The 18,448-nt window shown below is 55.4% G+C and overlaps 6 protein-coding genes across 6 annotated transcripts; 4 read left to right on the top strand and 2 right to left on the bottom strand.

Annotated features, from left to right (window-relative positions):
* Positions 1–1,008: 1,008 nt before the first annotated feature.
* EI97DRAFT_406033 (inorganic phosphate transporter 1-4 /Pi cotransporter) lies at positions 1,009–3,198 on the top strand (the record flags this gene model as incomplete). Its single annotated transcript, XM_033796579.1, has 4 exons — positions 1,009–1,095; positions 1,172–1,604; positions 1,699–2,735; positions 2,784–3,198. 4 exons carry the CDS (start codon positions 1,009–1,011, stop codon positions 3,123–3,125), a joined length of 1,899 nt encoding a protein of 632 aa, XP_033650133.1. The 3' UTR covers positions 3,126–3,198.
* Positions 3,199–3,800: 602 nt separating this feature from the next.
* Positions 3,801–5,155, top strand: EI97DRAFT_483691 (nitrilase; the record flags this gene model as incomplete). The annotated part of the gene is made up of 2 exons (XM_033802102.1): positions 3,801–4,040; positions 4,104–5,155. Coding segments are annotated over 2 exons (882 nt in total), but the record flags the coding sequence as incomplete, so codon positions are not given.
* A 2,272-nt stretch (positions 5,156–7,427) lies between these two features.
* Positions 7,428–8,524, top strand: EI97DRAFT_206495 (uncharacterized protein). The gene is made up of 2 exons (XM_033793726.1): positions 7,428–8,225; positions 8,283–8,524. The coding sequence occupies exons 1-2, from the start codon at positions 7,768–7,770 to the stop codon at positions 8,410–8,412; spliced, it is 588 nt and encodes a 195-aa protein (XP_033650131.1). The 5' UTR covers positions 7,428–7,767; the 3' UTR covers positions 8,413–8,524.
* On the top strand, positions 8,433–11,062 carry EI97DRAFT_206472 (uncharacterized protein). The gene has a single exon (XM_033793725.1). It carries the CDS (start codon positions 8,637–8,639, stop codon positions 10,956–10,958), a length of 2,322 nt encoding a protein of 773 aa, XP_033650130.1. The 5' UTR covers positions 8,433–8,636; the 3' UTR covers positions 10,959–11,062.
* Positions 11,063–13,334: 2,272 nt separating this feature from the next.
* Positions 13,335–14,800, bottom strand: EI97DRAFT_445661 (UBC-like protein; the record flags this gene model as incomplete). Its single annotated transcript, XM_033799981.1, has 2 exons — positions 13,335–14,711; positions 14,798–14,800. The coding sequence occupies 2 exons, from the start codon at positions 14,798–14,800 to the stop codon at positions 13,335–13,337; spliced, it is 1,380 nt and encodes a 459-aa protein (XP_033650129.1).
* A 490-nt stretch (positions 14,801–15,290) lies between these two features.
* Positions 15,291–18,414, bottom strand: EI97DRAFT_436831 (uncharacterized protein). Its single transcript, XM_033799212.1, has 2 exons — positions 15,614–18,414; positions 15,291–15,558 (listed from the first exon to the last, which is right to left on the bottom strand). The coding sequence occupies exons 1-2, from the start codon at positions 18,101–18,103 to the stop codon at positions 15,460–15,462; spliced, it is 2,589 nt and encodes an 862-aa protein (XP_033650128.1). The 5' UTR covers positions 18,104–18,414; the 3' UTR covers positions 15,291–15,459.
* Positions 18,415–18,448: the final 34 nt, after the last annotated feature.

Below are 18,448 nucleotides of genomic sequence, written 5' to 3'. Positions count from 1 at the left end.
CTGGCACTCACAGGCCGCGCTTGAGCGCAGCAAAGAGAGAAGATGACTTAGACCATGCACTGGAGGTTGTAGAGGGGTGAACGAAGCCGTCGAACTGTCGCATGCGCAGGCACGCACCAGGCGGGTGGGTGGTTAATCATTCAGGGCCACGCCTCGCCAGGCCTCCAGGTAGCAGGAGGGCACCAGTACTCGAGTGGCTGAGCATCATCACGGGCATCGCTTTCAGTAGAGCGTCGTGTGGGGGAGGGGATGGGAGGGGGTGCAGGGAGTGTCTATACCGGTACAGTAGGGAAGCACGTGGCTTGACCTAAGTCTAAGGTGGTTTCGCGATGCATTGATCAATCACATCGCGAGAATTTCCACGTGCGTCAACCACACTCCCTCCAACCACCTTGACTTCTTTGAGTTCATATCTCGCTTGAGTCCAGCAGCAAATTCGACTAAATTTATCCAAAAATGGCGTCGTCGTCTGCTTGGGAACAGCCCCATTATTGGCAGGGCCTGCCAACCCTAGGAACCTCAGGCCCTTCGAAGAACATGTCGCAGTTCGCATCCACACTGCGCCTCTGCTCAAAGCAGTTCAGTCTGCCAATGGATTCCAGTCACCGGCATGATTCCTCTTGAATGAGGCTTGGTAGCCGCCTTTCCGCTGCCTCCCTTAGCCTCCAGGCTTCTCCTCTGCATCCGATACGAGACACCATGCCAGATATTATCCTTCACCGGTCTAGCTCTCGTATTTGCAGTCTGCCTACCTGCAATAGATTGTGGCGCGGCACTCCCTCCTCCTGCGTCGTCGCCGTCGTCGTGGTGGCTGAGAATCCGTCCGGAAACTGCATCATATGAACGACTTCGCTCGGTGACGGAGCACAACAAGACTCTTCATCTTCAGCTTGTCGAAACTGAGAGTTTATTATTCTCTCCATTGACCCTGTGCGTTTTGCGAGCCGTTTTACAAGTCGTTTTACACGTCGTTTTACCCGGGCGTCGCGTCCGTTGTCAGTCTCAATCATGGGCCTGCGAAAATGGCTCAATCGTCCAATGAGGGGTCACCATCTTGGTGTCCAGGACCTAACAAGAGGTGATGAAGGTATTCCGGTACGCCGCAACTCTCATGGATCCATGATCCTCTCAAAATCATTTTCTATCGCTTCCCGTTGCTAAGCTGCTGCAGTTGAACCGACGGCGGAAATGGGCGCTTCAAACCATCGATCAGGCTCCTTTCCAGATTTGGGTCGTCGTGGTTGCGGGCATAGGCTTCTTGACAGACTCCTTTGGACTCTTTGCTCTTAATGTCGTCACCCCTATGCTGGGTTATGTGTATTGGCCTGAGAACAAGGACTACGACGGCGTCCCGACAGTCCCCCAAGGCATCAAGACCGGCATGATGTGTGCAACCCTTGCCGGTACTATGTTGGGACAGATCGCTTTCGGATTTGCCGCCGACATCCTCGGAAGGCGAAAGATGTATGGCTTGGAGCTTGTTATTGTCATTGTTGGAACGATGCTCATGATTATGAGCTCCAACGGTGAGAAGAACAGCATGGCCGTTGGAGGATGGCTCGTTGCATGGAGAGCAATCATGGGTATTGGCATTGGAGCGGACTGTAAGTACCCTATTCATGCAAGAATGTTTCGCTGTTGAAAAGCATTGGAGGTGTACAACTTTGGTCACACCCCTTCAACTAACCAATCGTTCAGACCCTCTGTCAGCAGTCATCACCGCCGAGTTTGCACCTCGGAGATTCAGGGCTAGAATGATGTCTTGGGTCTTTTTCGCACAGCCTATTGGCCAACTCCTCGCCAATGTCCTATCTCTCGCAGCTGTCGAGGGCTTCAAATCCCGAATCACCAACACAGCAATATCATGCCCTCTAGAAGACCCGGAGTGTTTCCGGGCAATCGACCGATTATGGAGGCTAGTCATAGGCCTCGGGATGATTCCCGCTGTTTTTGCTCTTGCGTTCCGGTTCACCATTCCGGAAAGTCCCCGCTACAAGCTGGATGTCCTTCGTAACGTCCAGGACACGTTCCAAGATACCAAAGACTATTTTGATGCTCCAGAGCTCGACGCCGAAGGTGGGGAGGTTATCATGCTGTATACTGAGCCCAAGTCGCCTGGCGTTCCCGAACCCCAACACGGGGTTTCCCGTCAGTCAACCAGTTCCTCGGAGATCGCTCCAGACGAGGTCGTTGAAAGCGATGGCGAAAGCGACCATCGGCGGAGCGATGGTCATGGTCTCGCTGCCCCGCAGGTCCAATATCCTCCCGGGGATCCTAACTTTGTCCCTCCACTCGCCTCGTGGGAAGACGCCAAACTATTCTTCATCAAGGAGAAGAACTGGATCTACCTCCTCGGCACATCCCTATCATGGCTATTCCTCGACTTCGCTTTTTATGGACTGGGTTTGTCGTCTCCAGAGATTGTCCGTCATATCTGGCACGACCCGGATGACCCGAGAGAAAATGTCTTCTCGTCGCTAAAAGAGAACAGTCTGAATACGTTGATCATGGTCTCCGTTGGCGCAGTCCTCGGAGGGGCTGTCATGATCAAGGTCATCAGGTACGCTTCCCCGAAGGTCATCCAGTTTTGGGGTTTCCTTGTGCTCTTTGTCTTGTTCATTGTAACGGGGAGCGCCTGGACCAAACTTCTGGATAACAGCCGTTCGGGCCTCATTGTCCTCTATGTTCTCTGCCACATTGCCTTCAATCTGGGACCAAACGTCACGACCTTCATTGTAAGTCCTCTGCCTTGTCCCCGTTGAGAATGCGGCTAACACATCCAGATACCCGCGGAAATCTTCCCAACCCGGTACCGCTGCACATGTCATGGTATCGCCGCTGCTGCCGGAAAGCTCGGTTCGTGGCTTGTACAGATCTTCCTCGCCTTCGCTTTCAAGGGGCAAGGAGAGGAGAAGAAATCGGACTGGGAGCGGAAAAACTTTGGCCACATCCTTCAGGTCATGAGTGCTTTCATGATCGCTGGAGCGGCCACGACCTATTTCCTTGTGCCCGAAACACGAGATCGCGATAATAAGAGCAGGACGTTGGAGGTATTAGCGGGCGGCAGAGTGGTATTGGAAGAGCTGAATACGCAACGGAGGAGAGAGGATGAAGAGGAGTTGTAATAAGCTTGGGGAGTAGTATTCCATGTTGTATTTGTATATTGTGCGGTACCTGTTTATTAAGCGAAGTATAAAGCGTAACTTGTTGTTAGAATATAATAATAATCAAGCAATTGCAACGCAAGTTTATAACAATACTCTAACGACTAGCCTAAAAGGGTTTAGGTCGAATGCTGTCCACCAGTCCGTCATGGACCCTGCATTCATCTTCAACCTTATATCTACATCGACCCAAGCTTCAAACGACGTTGTTGTACGTAGGTCCATGGGGATGTTCAGAATGCCTGTCGCAGTAAGACATACTTTCTCTCAATGCGTCCTTGCGGCCCGCCCTTACACATGGCATGGTTCTTCTTACACATGTCACAACTATCACTCTTCAGCCGTCCTTCTCATAATCGAAATGCTCCTCTAATTGTCTATGATGCGCTATGCTAAACTTCAACCTCCAACTAGCATTAGCAATTCAAATAGCCTGTATATCTATATCCCTTCCAATTCCATCTCTCCTTCTCATCTTCATGGATTTCAAAACCTTATTCACACTTCAGAAATCCTCTCCGTACTTCCAATACCAGTTCCAAACCAACATGATCCTTACTCTTCCTTCAAAAATATACTAATCTCCCTCTCTCCTTCTTTTCGATTCTCTGTCCTAACGAGCCCTTCTCCCCACAACAGGCAGTAGCCCAACTCCGCTCCACGCCCTCGCCCTCCCGCAACCTCACCACCTGCCTCTCCTTCGTCCGCCGAGCCGCCGCCCAAAAGGCCGCCGCGCTCTTCCTCCCAGAAGCATCCGACTTCATCGCCCCAGACGCCCAAACCAGCCTATCCCTCGCCCAACCCCTCTCCACCTCCCCGTTCGTCCAGGGCCTATGCGCCGCAGCCCGCGAGCACCAACTCCCCATCTGCGTCGGCGTGCACGAGAAATGCCCCGACGCCGACGCCAACGACGCCAATGCCAACGCCGACGAGGACGAGGAGCACCCGCCCAACGCAGCAGCGGGGAAAATGTACAACACGCTCCTCTGGATCTCGGCGGGGGGCCACATCACGCACACGTACCGCAAACTACACCTCTTCGACGTGTCGCTGTCCGCCTCAAACACACAGCTCCGCGAATCCGCGTCCGTCGCGCGGGGCCCCCGCATCGAGGACCCCGTCGACACGGCGCTGGGGAAACTGGGCATGCTGATCTGCTTCGATGTACGGTTCCCGGAGCCGAGCCTGGTGTTGCGGCACCGCGGGGCGCAGGTCCTTGTGTACCCGAGTGCGTTTACGGTGCCGACGGGTAGGGCGCATTGGGAGGTGCTGCTGAGGGCGAGGGCCATCGAGACGCAGAGTTATGTCGTTGCGGCGGCGCAGGTCGGGGTGCATGATTCGGTTGAGGAGGGCGGGGAGGGGAAGAGGAGGAGTTATGGGCACAGTATGGTTGTTGATCCGTGGGGGGAGGTGGTTGCGAGGTTGGGAGGGGAGGGGGAGGAGGAGGAGGAGGAGGGCAAGGGTAGGGGGAATGATGAGGGGGGGATGCTGTTTGTGGAGGTGGATTTGGGGTTGGTGGAGAGGGTTAGGAGGGAAGTTCGGCTGGTGAGGCGGATAGATGTGTATCCTGAATTGACGTGAGGGTGGGACTCTGCATAGCAACGGAATGAAGATGGTATGGTACCGACCGTATACAGGAACGGGACAGGTGGAAATTCTATAACATTCTTCATGTGAAGCAATTCAAAGGTTATTCGTGCTGGTGGCCGGAGCTCGATGGTGTCGTGTTCGCGCACGCGGAATGGAGAGTGTACTCTCTGAAAGAACAGGTCGACGGCATGGCACAGACGGGGTTGGAGTGGATTGATGACTGGAAAATGCAGCCTAGATGACACACTAATCGGGCGCCATCAAATGCCCGTTGAATTATCATAACAGAGACAAAATTCGAGGGCAGGATGACCCTACTGACGACGCAGTGAGAGTACGATGGGCATACTGTGTTGCGAACTTCTCAATAGCGGCAGACTCTCGGTATCGTCTCACCGATTCGGGAAATCTGGACTCAACTTGACTTCAGATCATCTTACACTGTACGGCATTCTCGTTATAAGGGGTCAGCGGTCGTAACGGTAAGCAGGACATAGATCCCAGCTGAAGTTGCCACCATGCTCTCAGCTCCTGAAAATCTGGAAATGTTAGACTTGCCAACGTCGACGGTAGCGCTGTGTGCATTGTTCGAGGTAACCCAAGATGCGTGCATAGTCATTTCCGGACCATCAGCATGCCGTGATCTCACGGAAGGGCTCTCGGCGCGGGAAGATGATGAACAGTGACGCTCGCTCTCATGTATAGCATGTTCCTTTTTTCATGCCGTGCGACGCTTTCAAGATGACTACCTATCCACAGGATCAAAGCCTTAATAAAATTGGTGTTTTCATTGCGGCTCTTCATGGGACCTGGACCTCGGCCTCGCACCGAGTTTGACGAAGGAGCTGATGCGCGTTGAAGGCCGATCCGAAGGATTCACAGCCAACAGCCACGGGTACTGGAGGCCACCTTCCGTAGCGGACTCGGAAAGCAGCCGCGATGCCGATAACGTCATTGTACGGATTCCGAAGGACTCTTGGTCGCGACAGCTAGATCCGTAGTGGTGAGCGGAAGGGTGTTGGTTTAGTCAGCCACGTTATCGATGATTCTCCGATGTGTAACCTTTCGGTGCTTATGCTCATTTCTGGCTTCCGGGTAGTCTTGTAGAGAGCTCTCGGCCGAAAATAGCAGTAAAAGAGATTCCTTTCAACATCAGTAATGAGTCGTGGGACTTCTTCCGTCTTGCGTCTGCAATGCCCTCTGTTTCAGGGGCCGACACATTGATGAATCATTGGAAGTGCTCAAGCGCATAACCAACCGGCAATGAAACAATTCTAGGATACCGTAGGTGGCGCCATAACTGAAGGCATAATCGTGAAACGTGAGAGGAGCGGAACATCTTAACGCTGGTTCATGTTGTTTTGCATGACAAACGTGGCCGCTGGGCGGGTCCGCTCGTGCATGCGGCGAGGGTCTGTGTGTAATAATGGTTCTGTGGTAAGAAGCTTACCAGGAGCTACTCCGCATACTGTACACAGTAGTCACACCACCGCAAGTATAGCTACCGGGCGAGGCAAATTGCCAGATGGGGCTCCGCGGTTGACAGAAGTGGGCTGGCATTCCGGAAAACCTCTCTTCGAATCTAGGTAGCCGGCTTTGCGCTTTCCATGGCGAACCGAGCTGCTGGAAAACAGCTGCCGACAGCAAGGCTGGAATCAGATTGATGGGATGCAATATCGGGCATGCACATGGTGGTGTGGGTGAGAGTGTTGTCGTCAACTTGTCAGAATCCGGGGTTATTGGGCGTCTAAATTAGGGCTGTGACGGAGAAGCGGACAGCTGACTCGATTGTCTCTACTGGAGGGAGGAGGAGTGAATGAAGTGCATCGAATTGCACTGACGATGATGTCCGTAGATGGACCGACGTGCAAGTCCACACAAAACAACTGGGCTGAGGTTCAACAAGGCAATGGCACCAATGGAGGCGCAAATGGGCAGTAATGGCATGATGGAGTGAGGTCGGGCCAAGGTCGTTAGAGTACAGAGGTGAAGTGGAGCTTAGTCAGCCGCGCTAGGAAACCGGCAGTGTCCGCTAGTGACCTCTACTCGAAAGATGATGAAACGCTGGACTGATGAGTGACGAAGAATGCTCCCCAGCGTGAAGCGAACCCGACGCGACTCGGCGGGACGGCGACGAGAACAGCGAGCGCGCGGCTGGAGGGTGACGACTGTGACCATCAAAAGTCGCCATGCTCTACTGCTGCGAATCGAATCTGCGTCCTCGGGATACTGGTGTGATGGGGAGACGACGAAGCCTCTCGAGGCGCCGCGGCCGCCATCAAAGTGCGATCATGTATTGTTGCGGACAAGGCACACCAAAGGCGGGATGTGAACAGACACTCGTCCAGTCAACCGCCTCCGTCTGGGCGCCCGCTGCGAGTAGGGGATAGGAAACGAACATGGCACACATGGCGGGGGTTTGCTCGACCAAATCATGCAGCGGACACTGCCGAGGCCCTGCGTTCCCCGTACTGTGGACAACATGAAGAGCGCACGATACCATCCTCCTCAGCATCGATTATTCACATGATCGTCCAACCCGTCTGTGTTGTACGGAGTACTCCGTACGGAGGAGGCATCACATCACAGGATTGATGGCGACAGGCGGAGGAGGAAGCCAACCCTGGTCCTCTCATCAGTCCCGTCCAAGTTTCATCACACAACAGCAGCAGCACAGTCCGCCACACGAGATTCCGATCAGCGAGTGGACGCGTCTTCCGATTCCTCCCAGCACCGTATCTATCAGGGTTACGGAGTAGTCGCAGTGCTTCGACAGTGTTGTTGCTCTGTTCTCCTGGCCGTCGGCGATGCCCCAGAGCGAGCACCCAGCGTCCAGACTTCTGCCGGCGAGGTGGTACAAAACGTCTGGCGATGATTTATTTCCAAACGCTTCCTTTTCCTTTTCCATGAGGGTCCAACGAGGCCACGCCTGCCCCTGCAGCGGAGCGAGGTTAGGGCCAGGGGTTGTGCTGGACCCGACGAATCAGACGTCAGGAGTGAAATGCCCAAGTGAATGCTACCCCTGGGCGCCCTTAGCATATCCGTCTTTTGCTTAGCCCCTTTGGTGTGCCGTCCACCGTCCACCGTCGAACGGCCAGGGCCATCTCCAACCCTTGCACCCCAGACTCAGGGCACGCCGCTGCTGCTCCCTCTCGCTGCCCACGCTCCCAGACGGGTGCCACTCCAGCTCCTTTCACCAGCCTGCTGCAAGTGTTGCAACCTTTGCATCGTCCGCTCCCTTACCGGTCCCTCTCCCCTCGGCCACCCACGAGACGCTTGCCGCCGCCTGTTGAATTGTATGCACCGCTGTGCTGCGCTGCTCGACATCTCTTCACGACCCTTCCCCCCTCGGACCTCTTCGATAGAGCCCTTCCACCGCTCCCCCTGTGTAATATTGTCGGTGCGGGATTGCTGTCTCAACCTGCGGCGACTTCCAGAGTCAGTGTTGCAGAACATCTGTTTTTGCTTCGAGTAGGTCCTCACGCCTTTTGGACCATCAGAGACCTACTCACCGCTGCTTTGCTCAAGCCCCCTTGGCTCGACGCCCTTCGACGCGCCACGACATCTCCTTTCGTTTGCGCGTCTTCTCCCCTCGGTGCTTCCATTGACTTGGCTCGTCGTTTCGCTCTCTTGCCTATCCTTCTCAGCGCCGGCGTAAAACCATAACAGGTGTACCCACCTTTCTCGACTCTCGCAATTGACGTCTTTCTCGCTTGGACGGCTTGCTGGCGATAAGGGACCCTCCAGTTTCGTCATGAGGACACATTTGGAACGCTAGCCGGATACACAGGACCTCCCCTTCCACTTCCACCAACTCCCTCGAGAACCCACGACTTCTTTATTCGTAGCGCAGGTAATTCGCTCCTGTCCATTTTGTCTAGAATGGGCGTCCCGGAACCCAAATATGCCTTGAGCGGCCATTGCTCCGTCATACACAATAACACGCTTTATGTTTATTCGCCTGCCGGATTCCAGTCATTGGCCTTGGAAGAAGGGGCGGAATGGGAGCAACTCCCCATGGACATTTCCCTAACCGGGGCACTGTGTGTCAAGGCGGTGCCAGGTGGGAACAAAGAGGCGGCGAGGCTCTACATTGTAGGAGGATCCGTGAACGCGACTGCTGCATCGTGGGACTACCCGGGCTTGATGCACTACACGTTCGCTGAGAAGAAATGGGACTGGGTTCGCCCCGAGACATTTGTTACGCAAAACCGACAGAATCATGCTGCCGCGTACATTGATGATATTCGGTCTATCCTAGTGTATTCGGGATCCCAGATCACCGGCGACAATGGCCCTTCGTCGCAAACCTTCCTCATTTCAACAGAGCCGCCTTTCAAAATAAAGAGCTCGCCTTCAAATGATGCACCACCGGCTGTCCGCCCACTTCTTCTCCCATGGGACGAGAAGAGCGCCGTCATGCTCGGCGGAGGACCCCAAAACACCGCAGTCTTCCTATTCAGCTCTCAAGGAGGCTGGCGGAATCTCGGTGTTACCCTCACGGAGCCCTTCACAAATCAAGATACCGAACAATGCACTTTGGTATCCGGAGATGACGGGAGCAAGGTCTTGGAGAGGTTCGATATGGGGGCGACACCCAACAGAGTCTCACGCATTGCCCTCCTCAATCAAGGCGGAACCATTGCTGCCCCCGGAACGACCGTTGGGGATAAGGCCAAGCGACTTACCATCAGTGACTGGCCAGCGTACAATGGTACACTTGCTCCAACCGTGACGCGCGCAGGATTCTCTATTGCGCAGGATGATGACGGTGTCGCAGTTATTACTGGAGGAAACCCGGTGGATCCGTTGTGCATATTCGATCAACGCGCGAACGAGTGGGTGAACGCAACGCAACTCTTTGCAGGAGATCAACTGGTAATCCAATCGAGTCCCTCGTCCACAGTATCGACAGGAACCCCAACCGCGACGGAACCCCCCGCGGCCTCATCTTCTGGCGTCGGGGCAGCAGCAGCAGCGGTACCTGACAGGAAGGCGAGAATGCTCACTGTACTCGGCGCTACGTTGGGAGCAATATGTGGCCTTGCGGCACTTCTGATACTGTTTCTCCTGTGTCTTAAACGCAGCAAAGCAAAGAAGAGGAGGGAGATCCAGTCCGCCTATATTGAGAAAGATCGCCTCAGCTTTGCCGACCGTGGTGCGCATTTCATGAGTGAGGCCGGAGGGTCCGTAGGCCGCCAATTCTCCGCCTCTCAAACTTCGCTGGCCATCATATCTGGACATCCCGCAACAAATCACAAGAGAGGGTTGGGACCATTGGGTAGTGACGCGAGTACGGCGGGGTTGATCTCAAAGAAGAGTCCACTAGCCTACTCTGAGCCTGTTGAGCTGTCCAAGTTTGACCTCAAACCGGAGCCTATCGGAGAGGAGAAGATTGTTCGACAGAACTCTGGCCGTAACCCGCCGCGAGGGGGAGCGCATACGGGGCGGAGTCGAAGTTCTGGTTGGAGCAAATACTTTACCAATAATGAGGCCACCAACCTTGCGCAGCCTTCGAATCGGTCGACTTTCGCATCCGAGCGAACAAGTACAGGGAGTCAATCCAACTACACCGATTCCCGGATGCTGTCGCACATGGTACCTCCTCTCGAGATACCGAAATTCGAGAATCAGCGCGTCAGCAGAGTCCCGACCGGAAGCCCAACCCTGGGTCACTCGCAAGAAAACCTGCCGGCAGAGCCCATGCAAGCGGAACTGGGACGAGCAAACTCAAATTCGAGCACGGGATCGCGACGTAGCCAGGGTGACTATTACCATCGCGCCCCTGTTGAGTCGTGGACCCCTGTGGGTGCGCAGGAAAGGCCGCCCAGCAGTACCTATACGGATAGCATGGTCGGCGACATCCACCTTCGAGACGGCACAAGCTCCTACTACCCCGACGGAGCCAGCTCCTTCTATCCAAAGAGTAACTACAGTTCCTTCTATCCAGGCCAAACGCCGTTACACCCACCCGAAGGGCGTGAGAGCACCGTCACCGTCTTCCCCGGTGGACAACCAGGGGGCAACGGCTTCGCGTCCTATCCCGCGAATAGCCACGGTTCGGGTTTCAACTTGCCACCCAGGATCGGCAACCCGGAGGATCGCGAGAGCACTGTCACTGTTTTCCCTCGCGGGGTGCCAGAGCGGCCATCCAACAACGCGCAGCAAGACATGTCTTGGTTGAACCTGGGCGCTGGGAAGTAAGGGACCCGGTTGCAATGAGCCTGCGTTTCTCTGTGCGGCCCGCGAGGCATGTCTGGCGCTCTGGACCATGCAACCCTTTCTCACTGCATCCTCTTGTCCCCCTTATCACCTCATCGGGAACTCGTCAAATTCAGGCTTTCCCATCCTTCCCTACATGTATGCCGGACGGTCATGATCACAAAAGCGCTTTCCTTGTCGTATTCTATGCATGCATAGCTGTACTCAGCGCCGGGCGTTTTATCAACTCTGCTTCCTCAAGTTCAGTTCTGGCCAAGGCGCCTCACCTCTATCGATCCTCTTTGTACACTCATCCACAAGCACATGTGCTTTGTACCTTTCTCTCTCGCACACACACGCATACACTCTCTCCCTCTCTCACACACACTTCTAGCCAGTCTCTACAGATACCCGACACTTCTCCCGGAGGTGTCAACTTCCCTACCCTCTCTATCCGACACCGATGTGTAGATACTACTCCCAGTGTCCTTTTCTCCTTCCTATTTCCCTTCCTTTTCCAACTGGCTTGCTTGCTTGCCCTTGTGAATAGCGGGTTGCTTTACTTCTGTGTATCTTGTTCTCTTTCTTTCACCCTTCCTTTCCCTTTAGCCATCTTCTTCTTCTTCTTCTTCCTGTGCGTCTTTACGTCTTTGCCTCCTTGTTTTGCTTCCCTTCCCTTGCCCTTGTTTACTTTCCATTTCCTTGGTGCTTATGGGTCCTTGCTTGCTGGCGTCACATGGCATACGGGAAGAACGGAGGACGGAAGATGGTGGAAGGATGGAAGCGGGGGAATTGGTAATTCTAGTGGGTTTTTACTTGCTCGCCTTACGACGTCGTCGATGGCGGCTGGCGGCTGGCGGGCGGTTTCGACGAGCAGCGTGGGATGATGGAGCTTACTGTAGAGTAGGCACGCAGGGTTCAGGGGCTTAGTCGATTGAGGCTGAGGTTGAGGGTGAGGATGAAGGTTGGGGAAGGAAGGTGGATGTGCGGCCTGTCTCGGACTCGGACTCGGTCGGGGTTCTTCTGGGGTCTGCGAGTATGCCAGTGGTATCGTGGTGCCTCGGGCGATGGATGGATGGATATCGGTGATGATTTGGTGGGTGGGCCGGTGTAAATCCTAATACTCTTGGAATGAAATGGAGAGCTGGCGAGTTCGTGTGGATGTCTTCAAGGTTCCGTGTTCTTTCTTCTGCGCGTGTGAAGGGCGGTGATTTTCCCGTGTCTGTTATGGCTGTTCCCTGGTGGTTTGATGTGAAGTAAGTGATTATATGTAGAGTACTGCCGTTCGTTGGGCACGACGCAGACTGCATGCATGTTTGTGAGAGGACGCGTCTATTTTATCATAGAAGCTCTTGTTCAAGCAGGGAACGCAGCAGACGATCCAGTCAAGACCTACTTTCTTGTACGAAGGTTTGAGAGCGAGAAGGGGGGGGGATAGAGATCTGCCATGTATGCCCTTCCTTGCTGCTGCTTCTCCTAATAACCCTTTCCCAACAGATTCGATTCGATTCGCGCAGGGTGCATTTGCATTTCTACATGTACTGTATTACGTGACATGTCCCATCCAGCTCATTTCCTTTCTTTCTTCTTTCTTTCTTTCCTTTCTTTCTTTCTTTCCTTTCTTTCTTTCTTTCCTTTCTTTCTTTCTTTCCTTTCTTTCTTTCTTTCCTTCCTTCTCCTTTCCTTCTTTCCTTCCTTCCAAGCCGCCAGTCAGTCACAAAATGTTGATGAAACCGCGCCGTGGTCCACCCGGAGAAACACGTGTATCCCTTGAAAACATATCCGGGGGTGCTAGCAAGACACGCTTGAACCCTTTTTGGACGAGAATGAGATAAGGGAAGAGGGAGAAAAAGGAAGAGGAAGAGGAAGAGGAAGGGCATAACGTGATAGCGAAAGCAGCAATCCTCTACAATGCACACCACCCAACCTCTCTCCTCTCTTTCTTCTCTCGCTCCATCTCTGTCTCCCTCCCTCTGCCTCTCTTCTCTCTGAAAACCACACCATCGACATACCCACGCCCTTTATCCATCCACCCATCCAAGGGCAACACACCCGATCCCCTCAAACGCCACCGAATCCCCTAAAACCAGGAAAGTCGAACCTGAAAACGCCCCGTCGACGTGTTTCCCAAGATCCCACCACCGCCACCGTCGCCCACATGCGAAAGAATCGCTTGAACCTAGCCCGATAGCAAGGCAGTCCAGTCCCGTCCAGTCCAACAACCGCCGCAAACTGCATGCTCGTTTATGAATGACAATTTGCATCCCATCCCAGAACAAGAAGCCAACCCACCGGGCCAACCGTGCCGTCCCCCGTTCGCAGCACAGGCAGACAAACGCTGTGAAAAAAAAAGTGCCCTGAAGAAGAGACAAGAATTCGCTACAGCCGCCCAACCCCCACCCTAGGCCCCCAATCCCCGCGATTGTACCTCCGCAGGTCCCCACCCGTGCGCCGCAACCGGCTCACCTCCCACGCGGCGCGCGCGGCGAAGTCGGGCGTCGCGTGGCGTTTCTTGACTGCGGCCGAGGTGGCGGGAGAGGAAGAGGGAGAAGAGGAGTACAGAATCTGCGCATCTTGCCAAGTCCATGAGAATTCCGTGAGGAGTGGGTGCGCAGTGTGGGGATCTTGAGTGGTGAGGGTGAGGCCGGGGGAAGGCTGAGTGGCGGTGGTCTTGGTGCTGTTGTTCTTGTTGCGGGCGAGAGGGGAGATGGAGCTCGAGGAAAGAAGTCCTTCGACAGCTGCGCCATTCAAATCCGTTGTAGATGGCACTCTCAAGCTGAACGAATGTTTGCCGAATGATCCCACGGTAGACGACAACTCGGCACTCTTTGGGCCTGCAAGTGGAGGTCCGTCGACGGCCATGGCGTCGCCGTCGCCGTCGCCGTCGTCCTTCTGAAGTCCCTCAAGCCCCTTGATACCCAAGACGTTCTCCTTTGCCGTTGTCCTCAGGGGCCCGGACACGCTAGGCGTGACGGCAGGCATATGTGCCGGGGGCCCAGGAATCCAATCGCCTTCGGGGTCACTCTCCGCGTCGGCGACGGTATCACGGGTGAATAGCGTTCGTGTATCGTTCTCCTCGTCCTCGGTGGGGACGACGGCTTTCTCCTTGCCCTTGCTGGATCTTAACATGCCATCGCTCTTCCTCTTCTCCTCCTGGTCCGCCTTCTCTTTTTCAGTCTCTCCCCTCTTTTCCTCCTCATCCTCATCCTCTTTTTTCTTCTCCTCCTCCTCCTCCTCCCCCCTCCTCTGCGCCTCCCTAACCGCCTCGGCCATCCCCTCCGGAACCCCAGCATGAACCCCACACATCAACCGCGCCCTCCTACAAAACCCCTCCCAATCCTCGACGGCCAACCTGCCCGCATCCTCGTTCAGCGCGCTGGCGGGATTCGGCTGGATCAAAAGACAACTAATAGTTACTAAGACATCGCGCAGGCGCAGCGAGGAGCTCCAGTCGCGCTTGAGCGTCTCGACGCACACGGCGCCCGAGTGCTCGTCGATGTTGGGGTGCCAGATGCGGGTGCGGAAGTGCGCGGTGGGGGGGGACGCGGGGTAGGTCGGCGGGATGTCGAGGTGCAGTTTGAAGAGGCCTGAGGAGTAAGGGGTGCCTTGGGGGCCGGCGAGGAGGACGTCGAGGCTGGTGAGGTCCGAGGGTAGGTCCGAGGGAGAGGTGGTGGGGGGGAAGAGGTAGTTGGGCGGGAGGCCCGAGGTGTGGAGGGAGGCGTGGTCGGCAGCGAGACGGCGGAGGGATCGGGAGTTCTGGGGGAAAAAATTTAGTAGTGGGTTCGTCATTTCATGGTGGTGAGGAGAGCCAAGGCGAGGTGTTCTTGTTGAGGGTGTAATACCATGGTGACGAAGTTGCGAAGCAGATCGAGCAAAAGACGATGTGGGAGGAAAGGGTGTGGAGAGGAAGACTCTGCGGGGCAGACATGAGAGTATTATATACCCTGTGCCTCAGCCCGGTGAAGGTGAAGAAGAAGGCTCACACATTGCGACGTCGCAGCGTAGTCCTTCACCCAAGAGATGCGCGTATGCAGCTGCAAACACGCGCCACTAGTAGGCCGAGCGCGTGCATCTTGCGTGATCCCTGTCGCCGCGCTAACCCACATCGAGCTACCCAATGAGGTTGAAGCTCGATCAACAACTGCATGAGAGATGATATCAAGGCGGCCATGCAATACCTCACTTGCCATACCTTACTACCCATGCAATATGCGATCGATTTTTCTGATTTCTCATGTATTCAAACGACTACCACGATATACGGAGTAGATCCCAAACGCCTGCCTATCCAACGCCTCCCCAAGATGATATCATATCCTCCGCTATGCAACGCTATGCAAGCAACAAGATAGACAAGGTTGACGTGCTATCCTTCACTCCAGAGCATATGTTTCGTGCCATTTGCAATACTGCAAACATCATGTACGTTCGTAGCCACGTTAGATGCAACTTCCTTCATCCCTCCTCCCGTCTTCGAGCATCTGGGAGCCATTCATTCAGATCACTAAGCCTTCAGCCTCCGCTCCTCACACTTGACACACACGGGATCCTGGCTCTCCCCGCGCAGGAAGTACCTCCCATCGTCAAAGGCGCCCGAACATTCCTGCACCATCCATTAGTCATGCAGTCTCATACATGTACAGAAAACAGGCACTCACCACACAACAAAAACAGCCCACATGCCACTCCGCCCCCAACGCCTTCACCACCATATCCGTAACCGGTTTCTTGCACTTCCTACACTTGGGCGAGTACCGGTTCGTATGGCACCCGACACACCATGCATACCCATCCTTCTCCACAAACGGCGTCGTCGAGTCGAACGGATCCCCGCACTGCGCGCAGAAGAAGTGCCCAACATGCCACTCGGCCCCACACGCCACGACAACTTCGCCCTCAATCGGCGTCTTGCAGCTCTTACAGCGCGGCGAGAACAATTCGTGGTAATCCAGGTGGCAGAAGAAGCGTGGGCTTTCGTCGCCGTCTTCCTGCTCGAGACGCACCATGTCTTCGTGCGTGGGGTGTGTGGGGAGGCACTCGATATCCTCGCCGCGCATCCTGGCCCGGATGCGTGCCACGCGCTCGGCGTACTTGCTATCTGGTTCCGGGTAGAAGGCTACGCATTCGAGATGTTCGCCGCAATGGTGGCAGCGGAAGCACTCGGGGTGGAAGCGGCAGCCCGCGGCGGAGACGATGCGTCCCGAGATGGGGAGCGCGCAGTGTGTGCATAGAGCGCCTGAGCGGACACTTGTGGGCGTCCAGTGCGACTGGTTGTTCAGGGTACCATTCCCGTACAACGACTTCGCGCTGCCTCGTCCTGCTGATCGCGTGGGGGTTGGCAGTGGCCTGCTGGAAGCCCCTGGGCCATTGACGTTGATGGTTGGGATTGATGGCGTCACCGAGATGGAGGGAGTATTCATCTTCGGCGCCGGCGCTGCTGGCTCGTTGACTGAGATGGTCGGGATAGATGGTGGTACAGATATCGGTGGCGGCGTCACGGCCGCACCCGAACTGGAGGGGGTGACGCGGATGCTAGCAGGCTCATTGACTGAGATTGTGGGAACCGGAGGCATGGGAGATGGCCTAGAGCCCGACGAAGGGGCCTGGGAAACGCTTATAGTTGGTACAGCAGCCGAACTGGGTTCAGGAGAGTTGACTTTCCTTGACATGCCAATGCTGGAAAGAGGTCCAGCTGCAGGCTCTCCAGAAACCTTAGCGGCAGGAGCCTGAGCCCTTCTCGCAAAAGGCGATTTCGGGCCTGATACCATGGAAGGCTTAGAGGGAGCAGTCGCTGTACCCTCTTTCTGGGGCGATTCCTCATGGACATCGATGGTGGGAATAGGAGGCGCTGGGACATTTTTGGCCAGCGGGCGAGGCTGGCTTGGGCTCTCGTCCACTGGCTTGGGCTTCGCATCCACTAGGGAGATTTCTTGCTTGAGCTCGACTTCTTTTGGTTTCCAGTCCTTTTGGAAAGACACAATGGGCCGGCCAGGGCTGTCAGAAACCACAGTGGGCGTGGGTAGCTTCGGGCTCCTGTCCTTGAGCTTAAAGCCAGTGGCGGCACGAAGCTCCTCGCTCCGTATCTCCTTGCCATCCTTCATCTTGACTTCGGGCTCGTTCTCAATATCCGATTCAGAGTTCGCGTTGGGTTTGGGCTTAGTTGGAGCAGCTGCATTCGTGGTATAAGCGGCATTGCGGGATTGTGTGGGCGGATTGTTCTGGATCTCAACACGATCGAATCGCTGCTTCATGCCCATGGTGGGGTCGGTGTTCGATCTCCCGAGCAGGTTGCCCTTTGCAAATTGGACCCGGCTAAAGGGGTTACGCCTGATTGACAGGGGAAGCTTGTTCAAGGTCGAAGGTTCGGCGGGACTGAGCGCAGATGCTGGAGCCGGAGCCGGAGTAGGCGCCACGACACCAGTAGAAGCGGGGGCGGACGCCGTGTACTCTTCCTCAGGCTCTTCGTATATCTTGTCGTTGGGATCGTTGAGCAAGCTTGCACTGACCTTCCTCCTGGAACCGCTACTTTGTCTCCGCTGGGGGACGTCAGCGGGATTGGAAGCGGTCTTGGAGACAGTGACTTCGGATCCCTGCTTCTTATCGCCGGGGAAGAAACTATCCTTGATAGGAGAAGTGCTGAATCCTGCATTCGCCGTGACCGAAGACCCACTAGGCGTACGATGGCTCTGGAGACTACTACTCCGGCTTCCCGCCATCGAACTTCCCGTCGAACTCCCCATGGAACTCCTCTTCCTCAGTTTCGAGTTTTTGCGCTGCAGGTCCTCATCTCCCCTCGGTAGACTCCGACTCCTGCCCTGACTCGAGCTCTTCCCCAGTCCCGGATACGCATACGGCGCATGCGGCTCGTTCTCCTTGGCATTCGGGTTCCGATGCTTCCACACCAGCTCGGCAGCCTCGTCCCTGGCCGCTGTATAGATTCGATTCTCGTCGTTTCCATCCAGCTCTTCCATGGCACGTCTGACCTCGCGCGCCTCCTCGCGTTCCCTCTGTCTCCGTGCATCTTCTCGATACTGTATACTCGGCGTCCGTTCCCGTGCCATGGACGAGGTAGATGCATCGCGGCCACGGCGCGGTTGAACGAGTGCCCTCCCCCTTTGTGTCGTCGCCAACACCTCGTCTATACTCATATCTGAATTAGCTCTCTGATGCGATGGCGACTTCTCCGTTTCCGACACTCCTATCTTCTTAGGCGGCGCGTTTTCCGGCTCGACGCCCGCCTCTTTGAAGGTGGATTGGGTAAAGGGGGATACAGCTGGGCTTTCGGTGAACTTGGACGGCGACCTGCTGGACCAGGTGCTGAAGTGTGCCGGGGGAGGACGAGAGCCGACGGGACGGGTTGGACGGTTGCTGCGGAGGTCTCGGAGGAAGGAACCTGTTCAAAGTGTGAGAATGGAAATGAAGAATGCTTTTCGTGGGGGACGTACTCATTTGCTCGTTGGACATGTATGTTGGCACGGGGGATACCGCACGGC

This window comes from Westerdykella ornata, assembly GCF_010094085.1.
Source record: "Westerdykella ornata strain CBS 379.55 unplaced genomic scaffold EI97scaffold_36, whole genome shotgun sequence".
NCBI lineage: Eukaryota > Fungi > Ascomycota > Dothideomycetes > Pleosporales > Sporormiaceae > Westerdykella > Westerdykella ornata.
The sequence above is the reverse complement of the archived record's forward strand: the minus strand, read 5'-3'. Positions and strand labels throughout refer to the sequence as shown.

Bases quoted from the DNA above. Each gene is read 5' to 3' on its own strand.
- EI97DRAFT_206495 (XM_033793726.1), top strand. From the start codon at position 7,768: ATGCTACCCCTGGGCGCCCTTAGCATATCCGTCTTTTGCTTAGCCCCT. The intron at 8,226-8,282 runs GTAGGTCCTCAC...GCTTTGCTCAAG, and splicing joins AACATCTGTTTTTGCTTCGA to CCCCCTTGGCTCGACGCCCT.
- EI97DRAFT_206472 (XM_033793725.1), top strand. From the start codon at position 8,637: ATGGGCGTCCCGGAACCCAAATATGCCTTGAGCGGCCATTGCTCCGTC.
- EI97DRAFT_436831 (XM_033799212.1), bottom strand. From the start codon at position 18,103: ATGAGTATAGACGAGGTGTTGGCGACGACACAAAGGGGGAGGGCACTC. The intron at 15,559-15,613 runs GTGAGTGCCTGT...TGGATGGTGCAG, and splicing joins TGGGCTGTTTTTGTTGTGTG to GAATGTTCGGGCGCCTTTGA.